Source organism: Aulonocara sp. 'chitande type north' Nkhata Bay, linkage group LG3 (assembly GCF_057382095.1).
Source record: "Aulonocara sp. 'chitande type north' Nkhata Bay isolate Kocher_YH1m ecotype deep benthic linkage group LG3, A_spYH_male_GT1.1, whole genome shotgun sequence".
Lineage (NCBI taxonomy): Eukaryota > Metazoa > Chordata > Actinopteri > Cichliformes > Cichlidae > Aulonocara > Aulonocara sp. 'chitande type north' Nkhata Bay.
In genome coordinates, this window is record NC_141346.1 from 19,616,422 (window position 1) to 19,643,068 (window position 26,647).

Genomic DNA, 26,647 nt, shown 5'->3' on the forward strand with positions numbered 1-26,647 from the left:
GTCTCTACAATAATTCTACATCCTATCTAACACATTGCTAAACTCTAAAATAGGCTACGCATATCTTCACACTCTTGTGTTTTCTTTTTAACATAACAGTACTCTTGCAGCTGTTGTACCTGCAGTCATTTAAATGTGTTTCATTCTCCAGAGAGTGATCCAGCAGCAGTGTACTCAGCAGTGAGAACTGAAGATGTCAGTTATGGACAAATAGTCATCAGACCAAAGAGGACTCGAGGTATGGCTACTCTTAAACTTTGGATAGAGACAAGTTACAGAAGATGTGGACAAACTCTTTGGGCCACACTTTTTAATTTTTCAATTCAGGTGTGTTTTCAATTTTAGTCTAGGGCTGTAATGGTTCACAAAATCCATGGTTTGTTTTTCCCCCTTATTTTTCTATGTTGTCACCACTCCAGAAATATCATATAATATTCCACCATTTACAGCTTTTAAAATATCCATTTTTCTCAAAGACATGCCATGTAATGTATTAGAAAAGTAATTGCAATTTATTTGCCAAAGAAAGCAATTTATTACACTACGTGTTACACTACTTTTGTGTTACACCATAAAATGACCTAAATTGCATTCTATTTCTTTTATTTATGTCTTTTTTGTTCTTTAACAGGGACAACACATGTTAGTCAACATCACTATACCAAACAGTTTAAACATTCCACATTAAAGAAAAAATTAACAGCAAAATGGAAAGCTGGAAACCGGCCCACAGAAAGTTCAAAGCGATCACAGTTGTGATTCTATTATAGAATAATGTACAAGTGGAAATAATTGCTTTAACCCTGAATCAGTGCCTTTGGCACCTACTGGCACCTAAGGGTTTGTCTATTGGGTTGGGGTTTACACACACGCTGTATGTTCAGATGTTTGCAAAGAGGCAAAAGTTGTGTTAGCACGATTATGCTCTTTGTTCTATCCTGGATGCAGTTTGCACTTTACCACTCTTCTCGTGTCTTTTTGTGAAAAAAAAAGTAATGACTTTATCTCTATTCCCAAAAAAGAAATAGACTGTACTCCATCATTTTCCACCTCCCTGCACATCCATCCAGTGTGACAATAACTGAAGGATTTTTGTAATAAATGTAAATGTAATGCAATTATTTGATTTAGTACACTAGCTTGTTATATTTCTGCATTACTGTAAAATGTGATGCAATTACATTAACACATTACACTCCAACACTGGTAATAAACTTGGACTGTTGATGTGTTTTTTGGCAATAATTAGTTAATAAAATCTTTACAACATCAGACGTCTTGTAACTTTTAGGCCACATCTGACCCACAGAGCATTTTGAAGGGGGCTGCTTTTTAGACAAGCAATTAAGTGCCCAGAATGGCCCCAGATGTGTCTGCCTTTCAGGGTTTGGTGCACACTCAATTTTTTAGCAGGATTAGCAGGAAATATTTCCAGGTACTATAAGATTCAAAAGACAGATGGAAAATATCAGTTATTCTTAACTACGTGTTTTCAAACTGTCATTCTCACTTCTTTAAATTTCAGTGTAAAGGCATAGCAGTACCTCTTGATTCTAGTTAACTGTAGTGTAAAGATGATAACACCTCTCACCACAGTCTGTTGTTGAGTGGCTAATAATAGCATTCATTTTGTGAGAACGTGTTTGTTTATTGCTCTGTGGTGAAAAGTGTTAGTTTGCATTGAAAGAAGATGGTGAACTACATGGTTGTCCACCTTACTTTTTCACAGCTTTGTATTAGCGTGACAACTGTGGAGATCTTTACACATACAAACACCCACGACTTCCAGTTGGTCATTCTGCTTTTGACAGCAGAGGTGTTAAAACAAAAAAACAAAAAACTGTGAAAAGGCGTTGCAGCTTTTAAAAAAAGCATCTCCATATAATGCAGCGTTACAAAAATAAAAAGGTTTGTATAGCTGTATTGCAGTACTACGACAAATGGAAAGATTGTGATCAAAGCATGGCATAAAACATCCAAGTCCAGGCACTCAATGTAAGTTTAAAAAGGAATAAAAAAACTTTATTTTACTGGAATAAAGACAATAAAATACACTAATACATATCAACCTTGTTCAAAGTGCAAAGAAACAAAGACCTCAGGAGAGCCGCTATAGCTTTACTATAACCTTACTTTGTCAAATACTATAGGAGAGAGGCTGCCCTGATCAAAAACATTATAAAGAAACTGCATAGTAGTTGCCTGATGGGGGTGTCATAAGCCACTGTGTCTGTTTAATAATGGTCATTAGCAGTGGACATAAGTTGTAGTATACCTGTACTTTTTTTGCCCCCCCCCACACACACACACACACACACACACACTTCCTCTTTCTCCCCTCCCCTATCCCCCTCCACGTTCATGTGAGTGCACGTGCGCGTGAACGGACTTTTTGCACATGCATGTGGGTTCAGGGGTCATGTGAGTTTACATGTGTTTAATAGCGTTTTATTTAATGAAACCATTATGTGTTTTAATTAAACTCTTTTTAAAGGATTGTATAGGTCTCAGAGCTCTGTTATTTAGACATAGATGATTTAATTTAACTAGTTTAGGGGTATTTTAACTAGTTAGGAGCCTTTTGCTTTTTCTTTAGTGCTATTTAGGAGCAAATCGTTTTCAAACAGAGCACAACAAACAACATGTATTCTTTTAGAAATAAACTGTGATACTTCTAAAAGCACATATTCACATATAGCCACACTAGCACTGTATCAACCCCCAATGTGCCTTTAATGCAACTAAACCTCTAATTATCCAAAAGGCACAAACACCCTGTAACAGTAAGACTCAATGATTACACAAAGATGATTTAACTCCATTAGGAGCATTTTGCTTTTTTCTTTAGTGCTCCAAAAAGACACAGAGGCTAATAGTTTAGAGTACCACAAACAACAACAGGTATTCCTTTAGAAATAAACTTTTCTAGTGATACTTCTAAAACCACATATTCTTAACTCTGCAACAGTTAGACAGAGTGGGTTACAGGTAGGGCCCCAACAGTCAGCAAAACAAGTCATAAAACAATAAAAGAGGCTCCCTTTACCAAGAGCATCCCAGCACACATCCCAACTGTAGTTCCATAGTTTCCACATTTTTAATTACAAACAGTTCCATTATCTTATCCTATCATTTCAGAGGTCAACTGAAACCTTGTCCAACTGAACCTCCAAAGGTTTTTCACATTTTCTTACACCCCACACCTTTATCTCTACAGGCAGACAATTACACCTCCTACTGACTAACCGAACCACCATAGTTTTTCCACCCTTCTCTTTACAACCTCCTCTTTATATCTGCATCTCAGAACCCAACTGAAACCAAGTCCACCTATATAAAAACACCCCATCAGACACACAGTATTTTCCTCAGCACTTCACAACTGCCGCAAGGTATATCGTTTTAACTTTTTATTTTTTCAGATCCCAGACACAGCGGTGTGAGGTAGTTAGCACACAATTTGACCATGTAGAAAACATCGTTTGTTTGGAACACATCAGCAGAGAGGTAGAATTCAAAGCTGTTCATAAGAGTTTAATTTAATCAAACCTCATTTTACGGAGCTAAGTGGCTCCTCATCACTAGCCAATTCACCATTTTATTTAAATATCTGAATTTTCGGAATGAGGATCCAAGCGGGACACAGAGGCTGCTAGTTTTAACGCACCAGGATGCAAATATAAATAAAAGCCTCACTATCCTGAGAGCCTAGCTGCAGCGACACCTTTCTTTCACAAGGATTCCTGGATGTGCATTGAGCCGACTTTGCTACCCCCACAGAGCGTTTCTGACAGTACTTATCAACATACAGTTTAGAGGTTTGCATTAGAGTGCCTTGGTGCTTGGGCCTCTTTTATTTAGCATGGTTATACCATTGTGAATTTAGCTATATAAACATGCTCAAGAGTCTATCATATGTTTGACATGCAACTAAAAATTCGAAAATATATTTTCTTTAAATCAGTAACTTTGCAAATTTAGAGGAAATGTTTTCGGACATGTGTGTCACATTTTAAACAGGGTTTGAATAATCAGCACTGACATACAGACATTTATGCCCTGGGCATAACAGACATGCTTACCTTGTGAAAGGCCCTCGGATTTCTTGGAGCAGAGAAACACTCTGTATTGTTTCTTTTCTCTATTGTACAAGCAGCGCCTGACTGTCAGAAACGCTCTGTGCGGGTAGCAAAGTCTGAACCCCTGAACCCACATGCACGTGCAAAAAGTCCGTTCACGCGCACATGCACTCACATGAACGCGGAGGGGGCTAGGGGAGGGGGGAAAGAGGAAGTGGGGGGGTGGGGGGGGGTGGAGGGTGCGGGGTGTGTGTGTGTGGGGGGGCAAAAAAAGTACAGGTATATTACTACTGACATAGATGGCCTCTTTCGCATCCTCACAAGAGTGACCTCTCTAGGTAGAGATATATAGTTATGTTTTGTCCTTTCAAGGTGGCTGTTTTATGTTGTCCCATGCTTGTGTTTGGGAGTTTTGTCCTTAAGAGGAACCAGTTTTTTTTCTAAACGTGTGACTCAATCTGAAGTACACTGGGATGTCCACTTGGAGGAAATTTTCCCTAATTTCTCTGATAAACCTGCTACATAAAGAATGACTATGTTGTTTTCCCCTATCTGGTGGCATCTTTGCTGATTTCATGTGGGATAACCACACGTTTTAAGACTTTCTTTACACGTGTCTTCCTTTTATTTCTTGTCTGGCAGGGTACATTTTCTTGCAGGATCCTGATTACTTCAGGTTAGTGTTTCAGAGGGTGGTGGAGTCAAAAAGTAGTTACCAGTCTGTGTGTGTGTGGGTGTGTGTGGGCTTCCAGTAAACTTCAGTGTTGAGGCTATCATCCTCCTCTATGTACGCAGTGTGCTGTATGCACTGAGGGGAATGGAAGTCTCAACTCTGACATTTACAGATAGCCCAGTACCTACTGTTTGACTCCCATCACCCTCTGGAACACAAACTTGAAGTGTTCAGGTCCCTACAACACAGGACAGAAAATATTCCCTCCAAGGCAGAGGGAATAAGGCATGACAAAATTAAGCTCTGTGAATACTTTCCAGATGCACTGTCAAAAATCTGACATTTTTAAATATGTGCCGACAAATCACCATTACTAGTTAAATAAATTAGCTTAGCTTCTAACACCTTATAAATGCAGCCAGCCTCTTTGATCAGGGCCTTCTAACAGCCACACACTTTGATTTAAAAAAACAAAAAACAGAGGCGATCGTGTTTTGAGGTTATAGCACCCAAACTGTGAAACAGTCTTACTCACTCTAACTGCTGAATGCTGAAAATTCATTTTTATAGGTTAGAATTTCCTTAATCCATTCCCCTTCATTTCTTGCCATAGTTTGAAAACTACACAAGGATGTATGTGTGTATGTATGAATGCTGGAATGAATGACTGTCAGTTGATTACATGTCTGTTTATGTGTCTGTATGTGTTAATATGTACACTTACCTTCCATGTGCGGTATTTGTTTGAACTGTAAAGCACTTTGTGACTCTGTGTTTTGAAAAGTGCTATATAAATAAAGGTATCATATCGTATTACTGTACTGTATCTGTCTTACTACATTTCTCTTTGAAAGCACTGGAGATTTGAGGAATACCAATAGCACTCTTGTGTTTTCTTTTTAACATAACAGTACTCTTGCAGCTGTTGTACCTGCAGTAATTTAAATATGTTTTATTCTCCAGAGAGTGATCCAGCAGCAGTGTACTCAGCAGTGAGAACTGAAGATGTCAGTTATGGACAAATAGCCATCACACCAAAGAGGACTCGAGGTATGGCTACTTTTAAACTTTGGATAGAAAGAAGCTACAGTGGATGTGGACAAACTCTTTGGGCCACACTTTTAAATTTTTCAATTCAGGTGTGTTTTCAATTTTAGTCTAGGGCTGAAAAGGTTCACAAAATTCATGCTGTTTTCTTCTTCTTCTCCTTCTTCTATTTTGCCAACACTCCAGAAATACCATAGAATATTTTACCATTTACAGCTATTAAAATATAAAGTTTTCTCAAAGACATGTCATGTAATGTACACTGAACAAAAATATAAACGCAACACCTTTGTTACTGCTCCCATTCCCCATGGGATGGACATAGAGACCTAAAATTCATTCCAGATACACAATATAACCATCCCTCCCAAACAGTGGTCACAAATCAGTCCAAATGTGTGGTAGTGGGCACATCTGCTATATTGAGATAATCCATCCCACCTCACAGGTGTGCCACATCAGGATGCTGATCTGACATCATGAGTAGTGCACAGGTGTACCTCAGACTGCCCACAACAAAAGGCCACCCTGGAATGTGCAGTTTTGTCTCACAGCAAAATGCCACAGATGCCACAAGCAATGAGGGAGCGTGCAATTGGCATGCTGACAGCAGGAATGTCAACCAGATCTGTCGCCCGTGCATTGAATGTTCATTTCTCAACCATAAGCCGTCTCCACAGGCATTTCAGAGAATATGGCAGCACGTCCAACCGGCCTCACAACCGCAGACCTCGTGTAACCACACCAGCCCAGGACCTCCACATCCAGCAGGTTCACCTCCAAGATCGTCTGAGACCAGCCACCCAGACAGCTGCTGGAACAATTGGTTTGCACAACCAAACAATTTCTGCACAAACTGTCAGAAACCGTCTCAGGGACGCTCAACTGCATGCCCGTCGTCCTCATCGGGGTCTTGACCTGACTTCAGCTCGTCGCCGTAACAGACTTGTGTGGGCAAATGCTGACATTCGATGGCGTCTGGCACGTTGGAGAGGTGTGCACTTCACGGATGAATCATGGTTCACATTGTTCAGGGCAGATGGCAGCTGAGAATGTCCCAGTTCTTGCATGGCCAGCATACTCACCGGACATGTCACCCATTGAGCATGTTCGGGATGTGCTTGACCGGCGTATACGACAGCGTGTACCAGTTCCCACGAATACCTCGCACAGCCATTGAAGTGGAGTGGACCAACATTCCACAGGCCACAATTGACAATCTGATAGACTCCATGCGACGATGTGTTGCACTGCATGAGGCAAATGGTGGTCACACCAGATACTGACCGGTTCTGGGTCCCCAGACCCCCAATAGCGCAAAAAACTGCACATTCCAGGGTGGCCTTTTGTTGTGGGCAGTCTGAGGTACACCTGTGCACTACTCATGATGTCAGATCAGCATCCTGATGTGGCACACCTGTGAGGTGGGATGGATTATCTCAATATGGCAGATGTGCCCACTACCACACATTTGGACTGATTTGTGACCACTGTTTGGGAGGGATGGTTATATTGTGTATCTGGAATGAATTTTAGGTCTCTACGTCCATCCCATGGGGAATGGGAGCAAAAACAAAGGTGTTGCGTTTATATTTTTGTTGAGTGTATTAAAAAAGTAATGTACTGAGTTTCACTGAGTTTTCTTGATACTAAAATACAGTGTTATTGTCATTTTTAAGACCTAATTGAAATTTAAACGTTATTGTGAGGTTTTTACTTTGTTGTAGTTTTCAGGAGCAGGAAAAGAGCAAAACGGGACTTAAAGCTGTGACTCTCAATGTAGTCCAAAACAAAACTACTCTGCTATTTTTATGACCACATCATAAGCAAAAGCCATCAACATAAACATCTTAGACTTTTCCATTGTATAAAATAAACACAAAAATACATTTTCAATTCCCTCCTTATGAGTTCGTAATGGAAAGATTAGATTTTCCATTTGAAATTAAAATTGAGTATTTGAAATACAGCTAAAGAAATACATCTGTTTCTTATCAAAAGTTAAAGTATCACTGTGCAATCCAAATGTTTACATTTAACATTTAAATTAAAGTTTAAAGTTTTGCATTTTAAAATCCCATCAAAATGAAATGCTGCCAGAAGACTAGTTTGTACAATTCTCTGCAGAGTGATAGGGGTTAGGGGTGCAGGCAGTCTTTATCCTTCAAGCTTAGGTCCTCTACCAGAGACCTGGGGGCTTGAGGGTCCCACACAGTATATTTGCTGTTCCTAGGACTGCACTTCTGGACAGAGATCTCCAATGTTGTTCCTGGGATCTGCTGGAACTTCTCGCCCAGTTTTGGGGCCACTGCTCCAAGTGCACCAATTACCAATGGAACCACTGTTGCCTTCACTCTCTACGTCTTCTTAAGCTCCTCTTTCAGTCTTTGATACTTCTCTAGCTTCTCGTGTCCCTTCTTCCTGATTTTGCTGTCTTTCTGAATCACTACATCTATCACTATGGCCATCTTCCTCTGCTTCTCCACCACTACTATGATTAGCCATCAATAGTTTGTCTGTCAGTATCTGGTCCCACAGGATCTTAGCTCAGTCATTTTTTCAACCACCCTGGGGGCGTCCCCTATTTTGACCTCGGGACCTCCAGGCCATTCTGGCGCAGATCTTCCAGCCACTTGGTTATGCTGTTCAATGAATACCCTGCTTGATAGCATCTTGATCCTTGCTGTTATGTGCTAGATTGTCTAAGGGCATCACACAATAAGCATGAGGGTTTTAAATGACATCCATACCAATGTTTTGTGACTGCACAGAGATTTTACATTTTAGTGCACCAACTGCACATGTGCCCCAGACAGTAGCTGACTTCAAAGCAGTATAATAGGATTGACTATTTGACTGCGGTGTCTCTAGTGATTCATACTCATCCTTGCAACACAGTATAAAAAAGGTCTGTCTGCGTAATTTATAAAGTGGAGAGGAAGAAAAAGAAAGGGAAAGCAGTCAGTGTTTCAATTTTAACATAAATTAATTCTGTTAATGAACTGATTGTTTTAGTTTTTTCAGTTCCAGATTTGAATTTATTGGACCATTTAATAATCAGTTGAAATTTAAGCAGCAAGATACTCTGTGATTTGTATGTGAGGTGGTTCCCAGTAAAGTGTGAAATCAGAACTGGGACTGTGATGCAGAGAAGTGGTTCTGATTGAACTACAAATCTTCTAAACATCTTGTCATTTGAACTGTTTTTGTTTGTGTTTAGACTTGAAACCAGAGCCAGACATAATCTACTCTTCACTGAAGTAGTCCACCAGTCCAACCACTGATGTCCAGTTGATGTTGGTCACTAACTTGGTCCCCAACAACTGCAGAACAGAGTACATGTCTTAAAATGTGTTAAGAAAGATCTTCAAATGATTTAATACTTTTTTTCTCATTTGATGAAAATGAACCCAAGTTGGACATATTAAGTATATGTTGTGGTTGTGTTTATATATGTAACCCCCCCTTCTGTTACTTATCAACCAGCACTGGTTGGTTGGCTAGCAGCTGCTTGTCTGTTCTTAACCCTGTTTTTCTCAACCTCCATTGGTGGCGTCTCCCATTGGGACTCTGAGACTTTTAGTCCACACCTCACCACAGATACTCCTGTACACTATCTAAGACTTGGTTGTTCCTCTCAGTATACATTATCCCAGTTCATATCTTCTCTTATATGCTACAATGTGTTGGATAGTGTCTGGAGGACCTTTGCACAGTTTTAAACTTGGGTGTTCTTTATTCCAGCCTTTTCTAGCCATTACAATTCATTCTCTTGTTCCATATTACTGTTTGTCTTCAGCTGCCTGAGGCACTTTTAAAGCAGCTGCTCTGGGGATTCTTCATGACCAGGATTGTTCTGCCCGGTGTTAGCAAGTCTGGATGAGTACCTGCTGTTAGTAGACTCTTCATTTGTGCTGCCAAGTGATCATAGAGTGCTGTTAACCTTTCCAGCCAGTGGGTGTGATAGAGAGCAGTTTGTTCAGTGACCTTCAGTGACCTCCTGTCCCTCATTGACTAAAACACCTCAAAATTCTGACCAATGATGCTTCCAGCCTTGTGAATTAGTTTGTTAATCCTGTAGGCATATCTGGCACCGACATTGCTCCCTCAGCAGACAAGAGCACTCGCTACCACAGACTAGTAGAAGATCTCCAACATCTTGCTGCACACAGTAAAGGATCTGAGCTTCCTTAGAAAGTAGAGTCTGCTCATCTCCTTTGTAAACAGCATCACTGTTGGTCCTCCAGTTCAGTCTGTCATTCAGGTGAACATCCAAGCTGTCCACTGTTTTGACCTTCTTTACCATGATGTTGATGGGCCTAGTCACTGTTTTTTTTCTTCTGGAAGTCAACCACCAACTCATTTGTCTTGCTGACATTTAGATGAGGGTGATTACTTCAGGGCCATTCCACATAGTTCCTAACCAGCTCCCTGTACTCCATATCCTGCCCACCCTTAATAGACCCAACCATTGCAGTGTCATCAGAGAACTTCTGACGGTGGCATGTTTCACTGTTGTACTGGAAATCTGAGTTGTACAAGGTAAATAGGAATGGAGATAGGACCACCCCCTAGTCTAGTATTACTAATCACCACATCAAACATGGTCCCCCAGCCGTACACATACCCTGGATTGTTTTGGATTTGATATCTTTCTAAGTGTGAATTTAATTTTTTTGAGCAGTGTATGTGTATATCTAAATGTGATAATAATCTGTGCCTCTGGTAGAAGACCCAAGCTTGAGGAACAGAGAGAACATAAAGAGAGAGAGAGAGACATGATATTCCTGTCTGAAGGCCTTTCAAAGGTTTTCTTTGGACATTGCTTTTACACTCATTTTCAGTCCAGGCCTTGTATATGATAAGTTTTAGAGTGATTTAAATTTTTTTTATTTAGTTTTTTCATTGATCCACCTGTGAATTGTTTAAGCATATAAAATGCATCTACATCAAGGAATGAACCAGTGTTGTGTCCACACGTAACAGACACCTTAGCAAAGAGCAAATATAAAATTTTATGTTTACATATGTATATACAGAAATTTCTCGTTAAAATAAACTGATCAAAACTTTCATTTGTTTTATACCTAAAGTAACTTAACTGTTACTGAAGCTTCTTTTATTCGCATGACAGAGATCTGGTTTAATAAATGTTTGTCTCACTTGTTTTCCTTCTGTGACGGTGTTGTCTTAAAATGGTGTCAAATGGAAAATTTAACTTGTTCTGGTTTGGTTGTGGCTAACCAATACACTCCTCTCTTCACCCAGAAACCAACATCAGCAGCTGATGCGGCAAAGCAAAATTTGTTTCTTTTAATCTTTTATTTTTAAAACTGCAAAATAAAAAGTAAAAATGCACCAAAATGTCTGGTGTCTTTTATGCATATTTTTCCCTGTATGTATGTATGTATGTATGTATGTATGTATGTATATATATATATATATATATATATATATATATATATATATATATATATATTTAGCATTACAACCTCAAAGCTTTGAATAGCTGCTCTGATGTCCTGAACTAGCCTCCCCACACAACAGCCTGAAGGTTGACATATCTATGACTCACATTTAAAATCTCCTGCCTTGTGCTGGTAAAACATTGTTTCACAGGAGAGGAGCTACTTTAAGTGGGGTCTGCAATGCATGCTTGGCCTGCTGCATTCAGTACAACATGATGCCAAATGCACGAATCAGTCACATGCCAAGCAAAAATGTATGATGTTAAAATGGCCTTTAGTGCTGCAGCTACATAGGAAAACATAAAAACAAAAACTACAATAGTACTGGTTGAGACAGAGTACTTAAATTAATATTTTACCCCATGTTCGCCTACTGGTGGTGGTAAGAGGGCCCGGTGGCGTGTCATGATCTGCTCTCCATCACAGCTCAACTGACTGAGTCCCAGCAGCTCTCAGCTGTTTAAAGATGAGTTTGTCTCTGAGCTGTGAGGAGGACGACTGCTCTCCTGGATGGACACAAGTAAACAACAGAGCTCCCTCCAACCTCCCAGCTGCTTTCTATAAAGATGGCTGCTTCATCAGGAAGCAGCTTGCAGGTCACATGACCATCCAGCATGTTTCCAGGTCTGATGAAGGCCTCTACAGGTGTGACATTAGCGGTCATGGAGAGTCTCCATTCAGTGGATCACTGTAATAGGTGAGGAGCTTCACTCTGATTTCACCTCTTATTTTATCCACATATTTACCTGAAAAACCTACAACCACAGTCCCACCAACCATGGTGTTTGTATATCGATGCAGAGCCAAAGGTGACACTCTGAATCATTCTCTAATGATTCAACCTTTTTTGCGCCATGGACTGGTTTATGCCCGACAATATTTTCATGGACCGGCCTTTAACCTCCTAGGACCTGGCGTCCACATATGTGGACATCACATTTTGGGTTACTTAGACCAAAATACTCAATTCTGCTCTACAAGGGCCTGATATCCACTTACGAGGACATTATACTGCTACTGTTCTATCGAAATTTTAAATGAATATCCTCATATGTGGCTCTCATTTTTCTTAGAAACTAAAATTAGGTGAAGAAAAAAAAAATCTGCTAATTCGTTGTTTTTACATTTATCAGGCCCCAATCAGCCCAAATATCAAAGAGAAATAAAAAATGCCATGGAAGAGTTCGGGTCTTAGGAGGTTAAGGTGCCGCGGATAAATACAACAAAATAAAACTAGTACCGGTACCGAAAAAAAGAAAATTTATTCATAACACATGTGAAAAGACCCAGGAAAACCGAGTTAATGATAAAAACGATAACAAAATAACGCTGAACACCGATAAAAACCCTGAAAACCATACATTTCACACCTGAGCCTCAACTCTCGCGGCCCGGTACCAAACGACTCACAGACCGGTACCGGTCTGAGGCCCAGGGGTTGGGGACCGCTGCTCTAATGAATCAATATGCTGATGATTGATCAGACTTATCGTCTCTTTCTCTGAACTGTCCATGTGTTAACAGCTGATACAATGTTTTAACATAACTAAACTACATGCATGTTTGTGGTAAAGACTCCAACCAACCAGGCTGAGCAGGGATTGGATAATGACTCTGAAGATGTCACCATAGAGCATCACTTCTGAAGCAGAGCTCATGTTCAGCCTCGTATTGATGCAGACTTATTCCTGTTCTGAGGAAGATTCACATCGTGTGCTATCTATGCATCATTGCAGCTTTGAACAATAAGTAATGTACAAGGCAGTTAGCTTAAATCTAAACAAAACCTGCAGCTGTTTTCAGATCAGATTGGAAAAGATAACAAATGGACTCATATTTTCTGAGCAAGTTCATAAACCTTTGACTGTAGATTTATTCATTTCTCATTTTAGGAAGACATTCTCTATTTGCTGCCTCAGTGTCTGAATAATGAGCTTCAGATTAAACGATTTTAAATTCCACATACAGACTCCTGTGCCATGTGTATTAACCCTTTCACACATAGTGGTCACTACAGTGATACAGCTATTCAAAGGCTGGTTTCTTGTTTTTGTGTCAGTGTTGATGGTATATTTGCACATAAACCACTACATGTCATGAATCGCTGTGTGGCAGGCAGGCAAGCAGGAGTGGTGGACCCAAAATGCAGAACTCAGACACGGAAGTGAAAATTAAAGCGCAGCTTTATTGCTGGGAAAAACCTAGTACAAACTAAACTCACCAAAAGACAAACAAAATTCTGAACAGTAGTGATGTGTCCTGTGTGTCGAAGCGTCGAATCGTGTGTCGGGTAATCTCGGGGGCGTTTTTGTGAAGCGCGTATCGAGGCTCGCTTTGATTACGTATGCAGTGACGCTCGAGGCCTTGCGGGCAGTCCGTACCACGTGACTGATTCAGGGACTGGTTCACCGGTTCGCGCCAGATTCGAAATAAAATGGGCAGAAAAACACAGCTGATTTCCCATCACATTGTGTTGTGGTATTGGATTACGTACCAGGGCTCTAGAGTGCGACCAATTTGGTCGCAAATGTGACCAAATTTTTCAGTGGTGCGACTAAAAAAAAATATTTGGTTGCACCTGTGCGACCAACTGTTCGGGTAGCAAAAAAAAAAAAAATCTGCAACCTTCCCTGTGGTCAACAACAGACACACATTTTGCCCCTATCGTGGACTAAACCAATCAGAGATAGTCAGGGGCGGGACCTCTCTGATTGGCCGTGGTCCAGTTGAAAGTGCAGGTGGAAGTGGGAGGTGAGTAGCTTGAATAAAGCGATATCAATTCATTAAATCCTGAATTGACTTTTAAATATAACTGTGTTTTGCCAGAAACGCCAGATTCTCAGATTAAAGCTCACAAAACCATTTCAACAACAACCAAACAGCAAATGAGAGCAGGTACACGGATTCCACACAAAGACGTAAACACAGAGCGGACCGACGCGTCAGAATCAGCTTTGTCTTTCTCGGCTTTCTGACCCGACGGCCTGTAGCCGGACACGCTGTCGGAGCTTAGCGATCCTGATGCGTCCGGTCCGCGCTGTGTTTACGTCTTTTTGCGCTGATTCTGAGCTGCAGGTTTTGTCTCTCCAACCAAAATTTACCGAGCTGAATTTTGCCGTTTTGCTTCCACGACTATTAAAATCACACTTCATGCACAGCTAGCTCTCTCTCTCTCTGTACTTCAAGAACAGTTTCCCGTCTCCAATCTCTGTTTTCTGTATTATTCATTCGCTTATTACCCACCAGTCTACCGTTGTTTACAGCGCTGTGGCTGCTGTCTTTTTCTTTTCTTTTTCTTTTTTTCACTTAAATGACCTCGGACAAGAAAGCCTATTTTTTCTGTTGTTAAATACTGAAGAAATTTAAACTTTATATGCAGAACATTGTAGAATATTTTTAAGGTTATCTGCTATAAAAAGCCAGACCAGGAAAATCTCCTTCATGTTTTTCTGTGTTTTATTCTCAGTTACTTTCACACAAAGGCATCTGCTGTGATGTTCACAATTCTGAAGTCAGTACTGATAAATGATCAGATTTATAATATTTCTGACTGTCTGAGGCTACCGTATTTTCACGACCATAAGGCGCACTTAAAAGTCTTAGATTTTCTTCAAAAAGTACGGCGCGCCCTATAGCGCAGTGCGCCCTTTGTGTTGTAAGGAGGACGTAGTAGAGAACACCATGAGAACGCTAAAGGGTGAAGTGTGTGCGTTGACTTTATTGCACATACCTGTATAAAAGAACAGGTATGTGCGTTATGCAGGACACCGTTGTTTTAACAACCCTGAAAATGGCAAAGAGACACGCTTACGAAGCACAGTTTAAACTGAAGGCCATCAGCTACGCGTAGGAACATGGAAATCGAGCAGCGGCGAGAGAATTTAAGATTAATGAATCGATGGTTCGCAAGTAGAGGAATCTGGAAAACAAGCTCCGATAGGTCAAGAATACGCAGCTGAGTTTCCGCGGACATAAGGCGATCATCAAGCAAAGAACGAGCGGGAGAAGCGTTTCGACGGTCACCATTCGGCTAAAAGCAGTTTCACTTTCACTTTTTATGAAACGGTGCCATTTTTCCATCTGGACCAGGACTACGGTAGCGCAGCAACTTCCAGCGGATTATAAGGAAAAGCTGGCCATCTTTCGCTCCTACTGCAGCAAACACAACGGCGACAAACACATCCAGCGATGGATGACCGATGGAGACCACAGTTTCACCAAGAGTGGAAGGCAGCGCCGGGCGAGTTACGCCACAATTTGCCAATGGATTGTAGATGCTTGGGCTAACATGTCTGCTGGCACTGTTGTTCGAGCTTTCGCAAAAGCCGGCATCATTTCCGAGGAGCCGCACGGCACGGAAAGTGACTCTGACAGTGAAGAAAGTGAACCTGGCATGTTTGATGGAGATTTAGCGCAGCTGTTCAATTCAGACACAGAGGATGAGGACTTCGATGGGTTTGATTGATGATAAAAATGTGAGTACCAAACTTTGTTTTGCTCCTGCTTTATTTTTAAATACGCACACTTGTATGCTTGTGTGTTGTTGATGATGACGATTACTGGTAATAAAAATGTGAGTAAGGTACCGAACTCAGGTTTGCTCCCGCTTTATTTTTAAATACGCATACGGTACTTGTATGCGCCCTATGATCCAGTGCGCCTTATGTGTGTGTTAAATACAGTAATGGCACACATAACTGAGACTGCGCCTTTTAGCACAGTGCGTCTTATGGTCGTGAAAATACGGTAAGTTGAATCGAATCGGGACTTTGAAAACCGGAATCGAATGGATTATAGAAATCAGTGATGATACCCAGCCCTAGTGAGCAGCCTAGGCACGACAGAAGTGGATGTAGCTGTAATAGGAAAAGAACTATTGCTAACTTTTCTGTTAAGTTAAGGCCTGATCCTTCTGAAATTCATAGCCAGTGCTCTGACAGGGTGTCATCAATCTTTGAATGCTGAAAAAGCACAGTGTATCCAGAAAAACACATTATATTATATCAATTATTAGAAAATTTGTGTGCGCCTAACTTTTGTGCCGGTACGCCTAACTTTTTAAAGTTAGGCATACCGGTACGCCCATGGCAAAAAGTTAGTCTACAGCCCTGCGTACGTGTTACATAGTTACTTGAGCATTTCTTCTTCGATGGAACCAGCAAGGAAGAGATTTTTTATTTTATTTTATCTCTCCTAATAAAGTATGCACACAGTAATAAATATCACAAATGATAAACACCATAATATAAATAAGCAACACTACAGATCCTATAATCTGATTTCTGTCTTTTAGTTTATTAAAAGGTGAAGCGCCAAACACTAGTTTGTGTCATTATCCAGATGTACATAAGCATGATTACACAGTTAGGGAAGGTTTTGATTATCGATTAAAATCGATTCTAGCTTGGATAACGTGATATCGATTCATTAAAATCCTGAATCGATTTTTAACATAAATATTACTACATTTCAACACCACCAAACAGCTGTTAAGGTTCAAAATATTGGGGATGGACACCAGAGGAAAAACCCACAATAACAACACTGGTCCGGTCGGGTTGAGTCAAACGATGATTTTAATGGTCACACGTGGGAGATGGACACTGTATGCAGACAGTCTCAGATCTCATCTCAAAAAACACATCACCATAGTTTTATGAAATCAGGGTATTAGAACGCCCCCTCATGCGTAGTGACAGGTGTAATACAATCAATGTTGACAATTTTATTTAACACAAAAAATAACATTGTCTCCTTCCCGAGGGCAGACGCTGACTGCCCCCGTCTCCTGGAACCGTCTGTACCCCTGCTAAGACACAACATGGCAGCTACAAGGACTCTTTCATTTATTAAGACCATCAGTGTGTATTGCTCTGAATCAAGTATATAATATTAAATGAATATTGCTGGATCAGCTACTTCTACTTAAAACATATTAAAACATGACTAAGCACAAAATCACCAAGAATAACATCTTATAAGTGCTGTGTAAGCGCGTGTGGCCTTCCAAGCTCAAAGCCTTTGCCCTCCATAGATCAGCCAGACATCACGCCGGCTGTAGCTTTTAACCTTTAATTAACTTGAGCACAACTCTAGAATAAGCAACAAACTGCAATGTGTATGGAATGATCATGGTTACATCTGCAATGAAAAATCATGTTATTATTCTGGTACCTGTAAGGAAAAAAATCAAACTAAAGTTAAAACCATCACTGTAATGCAAAGCATAATATAAGGTCAAAAACTTCAATTTATGTTTAATGCAAAGCTGGTTATATACTTCTGATGAACTAATAATGCCATATTAAAATAATGAATGATAATGAGAAAAACATCCCCTCCTTATTCTACACAGCTAAAACAGTAAATGAGAGCAGGTACACCGATTCTGCACAAAGACGTAAACACAAGGCGCGGACCGCTGACATATCAGAATCAGTGAGATGTCGCCTTTCTCACCAGACAGCACGGACACGGTCGGGGCTGAAAGCCGACAGCTCGCTGATTCTGATCCATCGGCGGGTCCGTGCTTCGTGTTTACGCCTTTTTTGCGCTGATTCTGAAGCTGCAGGTTCTATTTCTCTTCAAACAATATTGACCGAACCAGCAGCAAAAGAAGATCCAAACTATACTTCACATAAACATCGTCACGAATTTCCTCTGACTTTTGCTGTTTTGCTTCCACCAGGATAAAATCACACTTCATGCACAGCTTTCTCTCTCACACTCTCTCTTTCTCACACACACACACTCACACACACACAGTATACTTCAAGAACAGTTTCCCGTCTAAAAATCTGTTTTCTGCATTATTCGCTTGTTTGTTATGCATAAGACCTCCGTTGTTTACAGCGCTGTCAGCCGCTGTTTTTTCCCATTTAAATACTTCCGAAAAGAAAACCTAATTTCTGCCGTTCAATAGCCTACTAAAATAATTTTAACTTTTTAACATTATGCAAAATTGCAAAACGCTAAGGTGTGTCTCTAATAAAACCTCTGTAATTTGCTCTGCTTCAATTCAGCAGCATCAGGTAATGTTCATTTGTTCATTAATGGTTTTCTTTCGGTTTTGATCTACTGCTGAATATTTTTATAAAATCGTTTTTCTGTTTCAGCCTCAGCTATGTTGACACAAAGGCATCTGCTGTGATGCTTACACATTAGATAAAGTCACGAAAGTGTCAGCTTTCTTTTTATAGTTATACAAATATGCAAATGTACTGATCTATGATCTGAATTATACTATTGACTGACTGTCTGAGGCTAACAGTTTCATACCAAAACGCTGTCCTGATAGTTTCCACTTTCTCTTTTGTATCAGACATACTGAGACAATATTCGGGATAAATAACCAAGAAAACAATTTATTTATTCAGTTTAGAGGTTTACCCATCATTATAATCACAGAGCCCGCTTCACTTGAATTGTCCACTTGATGGCGCAGTAGAGCAAATGAATCATCACAATGCTTCGAACCATGAGTCGACCAATTGGGTGGAAAGCTTCAGTTCATCATGAGGCTTCATCTCACCATCACTACTGAACAGAGGAACCAAGGACTGAGACAATGGAAAAGAAATACAAAACTGGAGCAGGAGACTAAACACTAGGAACTAGTGATGTGACGTTCTGTATCGAGGCTTCGAAGCTTGTGTCAAGTAATGGAGGGAGCGTTTCCGCGATGCTTCATTTATGGGAGGAGCTGAAAATGATGACGTCCGAAGCCTCGCTGCCCGGCTGTACCACGTGACTGGTTCATGAAGTGGTTCGAACTTTGCCGCGAGCTATGACAGCGATATAAACCCCTCAGACTTCATTCAAAAATGTGGGTGTTTGATGGAGAGTTGCGGTTAGTGAGAGCTTGGAGACAGTTTGGAGGTTTATGAGAGTGAGGAGAGAAAGTCAGGAAAGAGTGGAGCCAGCTAAGAAGAGGAGGATGTCCTCCCCTGTGTGGGAACATTTTGATCTTATTCCTCCCAACAAGGTATGTAAATTTCCACAGAAGATGTATTTTCATAATACTGATGGTGCAATACAATTTATGTTAAGCTGTCTTGACTTTTGTACAAGGTGAAGTGTTTGCTATGTGCCAGGGAGCTGGGATATAACAACAACACCTCATTCATGCTTAGGCACTACAGAGCTTTGCATGAGAATAAGGGGAACACCGATTGTGGAGCAAGACCAGGTGAGCCATCAAATGCCATGATAATATAGCATGCAGTAATGTTACTAAATGATATAACAATATTATACAACTGTAATAAGTTACGTGTGTGATATTTATATTTGTGCTTTGTCTTTATTGTCTTTCCTCAGGAGAACAATCTCCAATAGATGAAGACCTGGTTACCATGGTGATTGAGGACTCCCAGCCATTTAGCATTGTGGAGGACAAAGGATTCAAAAGATTTGTTAAATCATTAAATCCTAGCTATGTTCTCCCCACTAAAAAAGGTCATAAAAGCAGTGAAAATGTAGTTTTTACAGAATAAAATGTGAACAGGCAGGACTGACGCCTCAGTGTGTAGCTGTCCATACCTCAACGTCACAAAAACACAACTACTGTCCACACCCCAACCACACCTCACCTCACAGTAAATGATCATTTCCATTTTAAGCATTTCCAAATAATCATTTTCCATACTGCCAGTATAAATATACACAGTATACTGCCATCACTACAATATAGATGTTTTACACACTCCTTTAGTTGTTGACATTTATAGGCTGTGTACAAAAGGCCACACTCTTCAAATTCATGCCAACTAATATTTTTACGTCCAGTAGGTGTCCTACTAGAGCAAATGAAGCTTCAAGAAGCTTTGCGCTGGGGTGAACCAATTGGATGAAAAGCTTCAGTGCTTCATGAAGCTTCATCTGCCCATCACTACTAGGAACATAGCCCCAGAACACACAGCTAGTTGAGGGTACGACGCAACACTGAGCACAGGAAAACACAGGGCTTAAATACACAGGGTGGTAATCAGGGAATGGGCAACATGAGGGAGACACAGCTAGGAGAAATTGGACTAACGAGACAGGGGGAGCAAAGCAGCACACACTAACATAAGACATAGACTTTCACAATAAAACAGGAAATAAGACACAAGGATGCAGAGTAAGAGACACAGACTTAACACGGGCAGAACTAAGAATAAACCAGAATAAGCTGGAACATAGAACAGCATCATAATCATCATCATCATCACAAGCACTAAGAGAACAAGGAAACAATGAAACACACCAAAGTAACTTGAAAGGCAGATTCATCATAAAACCCAACAAAGCACCAGAGAAACATAAAGAACAATCTATCATTCAAAAATAAACCAAAACATAACTCAAAATACTGGGTCAACCTGACCCAGAACCGTGACACTACATTGGACACTGATGTGGATTTTGTCAAATTGATAAGTCAAAACGTGTCCACCTAAGTGAACATGTTTAAAAAATTAAAAAGAAAACTCTTTGGAAAGTACATGTTTTTAAAAAATGAAGTTCAAAAATATTTTTTTCATGCCTAAAGATGAATAAAAATACTTAAGAAAATCCTTATTGAGTACACAATTCATGCATGAAAGGGTTAAAGATAATATGTACAATATAAAACTGATTTCATTAAAGAACCGCTAAGAAAATGCTCTTAGCATCCTCAAAAGAGTGACCTTTGTCCTTTAGATGAAGATGGACAGCCGCGTCTTGTCCCGTGGAGGTGGCTCTTCTACGTTGTGGCATGCGTTTATGAAGTGGCTGTTTGGTCTCTCCAATGTAGAACTCTGTACAGCATACACCACATTGTTAAGTTTGTGTTTAGGAGTTTTGTCTTTTGGGTGAACCAGTTTTTGTCTGAGTGTGTTGCTGGGTCTGAAATGCTTTCCAGAGCCTGGGGCCTTTTTTGGTTTAAATTCAGTTGTTCAAATATGATGTGATGGTCTGTCCAACATTACTTTACATTGTGGAGCGGCAGCCATCTGCCACTGTCAGTTGGGGGTGAAGGGAGAGTGTAATGTATGTTTGCACTGATTGCCGATCACGCTTCAACTGAGTCGTCCTCGGTCAGAAGGAATGGTACTCCACAGTGATGTAGTTCAAATAACTTTACTAAGGAGGTGGCAGATGACATCAACAGGATGTACAGCGTTGGTAGGGAGGCATTACAGTATTCACATGCAGGTAAAGGGGGTGTGAGTGTGTATATGGGTGTTTGTGTGTGTGTGTGTGTGTGGTCATCTGTAAACAGAAAGAACAAACATTTGTATGTCATGATCCTGGGCCATGTTGGCCCAGTATTCTTAGTTCTCATGTGTCTTTGTATTCAGTTCCCTGTTTAGGCTCTGTTTCCTGAGTTGCCCTGTTGCGTTGTTCCCTGAGTGCTTTCCCTTTGTGACCCTCACCCCCTGTGTGCCCCTCTGTGTATTCATGAGCCCTCGTCCCCTTTCGTGTTTATTCCGTGTCTCCCCTGCCCGTTATGTTGGTGTTCTACTCGTGCTCTCTCTCCTCCTGTCTGAACCTCTGTACTTCCTGTTTCACCTCGCCCGTCTCCCGTCAGTGTTGTGTTCACTCCTGCCATGTCTCGTGATTATTATCAGTGTCACCTGTGTTCCCCGTGTGCTCCCACTTCCCTCGTTAACCCTCTGTGTATTTACGTCTGCGTCTCCCTCAGTTCTGTGTCGCGTTCTCCCTCATGCTGTGTGTGATTCCCCCTGTGTTTCCTGGTGAGCTTTATGTTAGTTTTCCCAGTTTAGTTTTGTATCTCCTATTATCTTTTGTCAGCAATAAAGCTGCTTTTTGAGTTCATCCCCTGAGTCTGTGAGTTTTTGTGATTGGGTCCTCATCCTGCCTGCCACACAGCCGAGCCGTGACAGAAGAACGCGACCAGTAATGGACCCAGCAAACTCCCTACGGAACCGGCAGCGTGCAGACTCCGCCTTCCCTAACGAGAGGAGAAGGCAGGAGGCTCGGCATGCCCGGGAGCGCGAGTCTGCCTTCTATGGGACTCGATTGGCTCTAGGTGGGCCGCGCAGCCTCCAAACTGCAAACGCTGCTGCCTTTTCCCCACATCGTCCCACGGTGATAAGAGTTGGAGGATTCAGCCTATCGCCTGCCACAACTCCTCCGGCCTTTTCAACTTCCGGTTCACCTCCCCAGTCGCCGCCCACGTCCCGCACAAAGAAGAGGGTTACTCGGCGGCCGAGGAGAGATTTCGTGTCTCCGACAAGCAGCCTATCCCCGCTGCAGTCCTTTGCGCTCTTCCTGGGACTTCCACGCTCAGAGCTGCACAAGCTCCCTGTCACTGCAATGCGGCCCGGCCCGTCAGCGGCTCAGCCAGCCGACATCTCCGAGGTGCCTGCGCCTATAGCCTCGGGAACTCACGGCACAGGTCCCCGGAAAAAACGGCGCTCACGCCGCCGCCGCCCTAAAGTTATTGAGCAAACTCCGGTGGTGAGTGACTCTGACTGTTTCTTCCATGCCACTTCCAAGTCGGACCGACTCGGACAATATTCTGTTCCTGAGTCCGCAGTTTTTCACGTCAGTAACTCATCAGAGATGAACAGTAAGTTTGAAAATGACTGTGTTTCCAGGCCTCATAACATTTCTAAGTTCACCTCTGCACCTATTAAGCATGAGACTGAGGTCATTGCCCCCCTAGAGACTGCTGTTCAGGCTGACTTAAAAAACTCTGGCACTGTAAACTCTGTGTGCGTCATCCCAGAGACCGTTGACTCTGTGTCTGGTAATTCTGGGTCAGTTAATCCAGAGTCTGCATTACCTACCCTCACACCCATGTTTGAGAATGACTGTTTTTCCTTTGCTCCTCCTGGGTCAGCAGTAATTAACACACAGACTGATAATCCCACTTTAGAAAAGAAAAATACTATTTTTGAGTTGCATACTTGTGAACTAAATATTAAAACAAACTGTCCTGAGTTTCCTCTTCCTGCTGAAACCAGAGTGGACCCCCTGGAGAACGAACAGTGTGTCTGCCAACCTTCAAAGGCTGCGCGTTCTGTTCTTCAGGTTGCTTGTGACCCTCTGCCACATGTAGATTTTCCTGTCTTGTCTCTTAGCTCTGAAACTGTTTCTCCAGGGTTAAAAAATGTTGCTCCTCTCGTGTTAACACTAGCTGATGCGAAGTCTGTTAACTCAGGTTTTGAAAACACTAAGACTGTGCATTCAATCACAGCTGTTAAGGTCAAGTGCAACAAGTTACCGTCCGTCATGTGTAAACTGCTAGGGGAGCTCAGGTTGACTATTCCTGAGTTGGTTTCGCACCCAGTTGCCTCAGACACCACCTGTGTTAACTCCCCAACTCCTGTACCTGCTGTGTATAAAACTGTGGATGGTGTTTCTTCTGCTCCTGAACTCTGCTCTCCACCTCCAGTTCCTGTAACCAGGGCAGCGCGGGCCCAGCTTTCCCTTGCTCCCGTATCAGTTCCTCGGGAGAGGGTGGCTGAGGTCCAGCCTGTGCCTGCTTCTGTCCCCAGTCTGGCAAAGGCTCCGTTCATCCCGGCACCCGTACCTGCTCCTCGGGTGGGGTTGATGGACACCCAGCCTTTGCCTGCTCCTGTTCCGGTTCCCCGGGTGAGGTCGGCCGTGACCCTGCCGACTCCTGCACCCGTCTCAGTTCCTCGGGTGGGAGCGACAGAGGTCCAGCTAGCTCCTGCACCTACACCGGCCCCCAGGGTAAAGGCAGCCAGAGCCCAGCTCGTCCCTGCACCCGTATCTGTTCCTCGGGTGGGGATGGCTGGTGTTCGGCCAGGCCCAGCACCCATTCCTGTTCCCCGGAGGAGAGCAGCCCAGAGTCAGACACCTGCTCAACCACAAGCGCAACTACCACTACAACTGGCATTGCTGTCCATAACTCAGTCAGTAGCTCAGTTATTAGCACAGTTTCCTGTTTTGTCACCAGTTCAGTCTTTAGCACAGTTAGCGGCTCCATTACCCACTCAGTCATCCGCTCTGTTACCACCTCAGTGTCTTACTCCATTGCCTGTTCAGTTAACGGCTCAGTCATTATTAGCTCTGTCATCACCTCTGTCACCAGCTCAGTTCATAGCACAGCAACCCGCTCAGACACTGCCAACCTCAGCTGGAAGCCTTTGTGAGCTTTCTCTGCCAGCTGCGGACTGTGTGGTGCTGACAAACTTTGGACAGACTGTTTGCCCTGCACAGCCCCAGCCGTTGCATGCTAAGCCGACTGCGTGCCCTGTGCAGCTACAGTTAGCGTCCCCTCAGCCAGAAGTCTCTGCACCTGCTGGCTCTGCATCTGTCTCCGCTGGGGGTTCAGGAGGACCCCTCCAGCAGCTCCTCGTCTCCGCTGGGGGTTCAGGAGAACCTCTCCAGCACCTCCTCGTCTCCGCTGGCGGCTCTGCTCAGCCCGGCCAGCACCTCCTCGTCTCCGCTGGCGGCTCTGCTCAGCCCGGCCAGCACCTCCTCGTCTCCGCTGGGGGTTCAGGGGAACCTCTCCAGCCGCTCCTCGTCTCCGCTGGCGGCTCAGGTCAGCCCGGCCAGCACCTCCTCGTCTCCGCTGGGGGTTCAGGGGAACCTCTCCAGCCGCTCCTCGTCTCCGCTGGCGGCTCAGGTCAGCCCGGCCAGCACCTCCTCGTCTCCGCTGGAGGGTCCGAGGGGCCCGTTCAGCCACCAGCTGCTTCACCGGCAGCCTCGTCCTCGCCTGGCCCAGCCTCGGAGTCTTCGTCCTCGTCTGGTCCAGCTTCGACTTTGGCTTCTGCTCCTCCTGGTCCAGCTTCAGCCTGTGCTTCGCCCAGTCCGGCCTCAGCCTCAGCTCCTGCTTCGCCGTCGCCTGGTCCAGCCTCAGCCTCTGCAGCGACGCCTGGTCCGGCCCCCGCATCGCCACCGTCTGGTCCTGCCTCGTCTGGTCCTGCCTCGTCTGGTCCCGCCTCGTCTGGTCCCGCCTCGTCTGGTCCTGCCTCGTCTGGTCCTGCCTCGTCTGGTCCTGTGCCCACCAGGCCATGGCCTGCACGCCTAACACTGGAGAGCCGCCGCTGCCTTCCGCGCGGCCGGCCTCCTGAACTGCTCCGTCGTCTCCTTCGCCGCCGCCGCTGCCTTTCGCGCGGCCGGCCTCCTGAACTGCTCCGTCGTCTCCTTCGCCGCCGCCGCTGCCTTTCGCGCGGCCGGCCTCCTAAACTGCTCCGTCGTCTCCTTCGCCGCCGCCGCTGCTTTCCGCGCTGCCGGCCTCCTGAACTGCTCCGTTTCCTTCGTCGCCGCCGTTGTCTTCCACGCGGCCGGCCTCCGGACCAGCTCTGTCTCCTGTGCCACCCGTCTGGTCGGCCCCCCGACTGTGTGACCCGTGAACTTTTGTGCCTGTGGGCCCTGGGTCGGCCTCCTGACGTTTGTTATGAACTAGTGTCTTGTGCTCTTGTATTTTCTGTTAGGGGTTTTGTTTCCTGTTTTGGTCCCTCCGTCCTGGTCCCCCGCCTCCCGCCCTGGGTGGGGTGTTTTCTGTTTTGGTTCCTGGGTTTGGGCTGTCGGGAGCCAGCCCTTGAGGGGGGGGTACTGTCATGATCCTGGGCCATGTTGGCCCAGTATTCTTAGTTCTCATGTGTCTTTGTATTCAGTTCCCTGTTTAGGCTCTGTTTCCTGAGTTGCCCTGTTGCGTTGTTCCCTGAGTGCTTTCCCTTTGTGACTCTCACCCCCTGTGTGCCCCTCTGTGTATTCATGAGCCCTCGTCCCCTTTCGTGTTTATTCCGTGTCTCCCCTGCCCGTTATGTTGGTGTTCTACTCGTGCTCTCTCTCCTCCTGTCTGAACCTCTGTACTTCCTGTTTCACCTCGCCCGTCTCCCGTCAGTGTTGTGTTCACTCCTGCCATGTCTCGTGATTATTATCAGTGTCACCTGTGTTCCCCGTGTGCTCCCACTTCCCTCGTTAACCCTCTGTGTATTTATGTCTGCGTCTCCCTCAGTTCTGTGTCGCGTTCTCCCTCATGCTGTGTGTGATTCCCCCTGTGTTTCCTGGTGAGCTTTATGTTAGTTTTTCCCAGTTTAGTTTTGTATCTCCTATTATCTTTTGTCAGCAATAAAGCTGCTTTTTGAGTTCATCCCCTGAGTCTGTGAGTTTTTGCGATTGGGTCCTCATCCTGCCTGCCACACAGCTGAGCCGTGACATTGTATTAACCACTATGGATAGCAGTGTACCCCTTATACAGTACTGTGGGTTTCCAGCGTAATGTTATACAATCTGCCATAACCTCATGGCCACTAGATGGCACCCTAAGACCATAAATGCATTTCTGGCTCGTATATACATTGGCAAACCAGACCTCTGCAGATTTACAACGCTTCAGAGAATAAACATAGTAAATAGTTAAATCCACCTACAACCACAATGCTTGACAGTAAGTCGTATATGGAATGAAA

The 26,647-nt window shown here is 43.4% G+C and overlaps 2 protein-coding genes across 2 annotated transcripts in view; one reads left to right on the forward strand and one right to left on the reverse strand.

Moving 5' to 3' along the window:
* LOC147334389 (uncharacterized) overlaps positions 1 to 9,063 on the forward strand; it is a 49,266-nt gene extending 40,203 nt beyond the window's left edge. The window contains exons 8-10 of the mRNA XM_086287758.1: positions 152 to 238; positions 5,716 to 5,802; positions 9,020 to 9,063. Coding sequence (XP_086143884.1) covers positions 152 to 238; positions 5,716 to 5,802; positions 9,020 to 9,063 — 218 coding nt within the window. The remainder of the gene's footprint in view (positions 1 to 151; positions 239 to 5,715; positions 5,803 to 9,019) is intronic.
* LOC147334363 (low affinity immunoglobulin gamma Fc region receptor III-like) overlaps positions 1 to 26,647 on the reverse strand; it is a 529,842-nt gene that overhangs the window by 494,634 nt on the left and 8,561 nt on the right. The window lies entirely within an intron of this gene.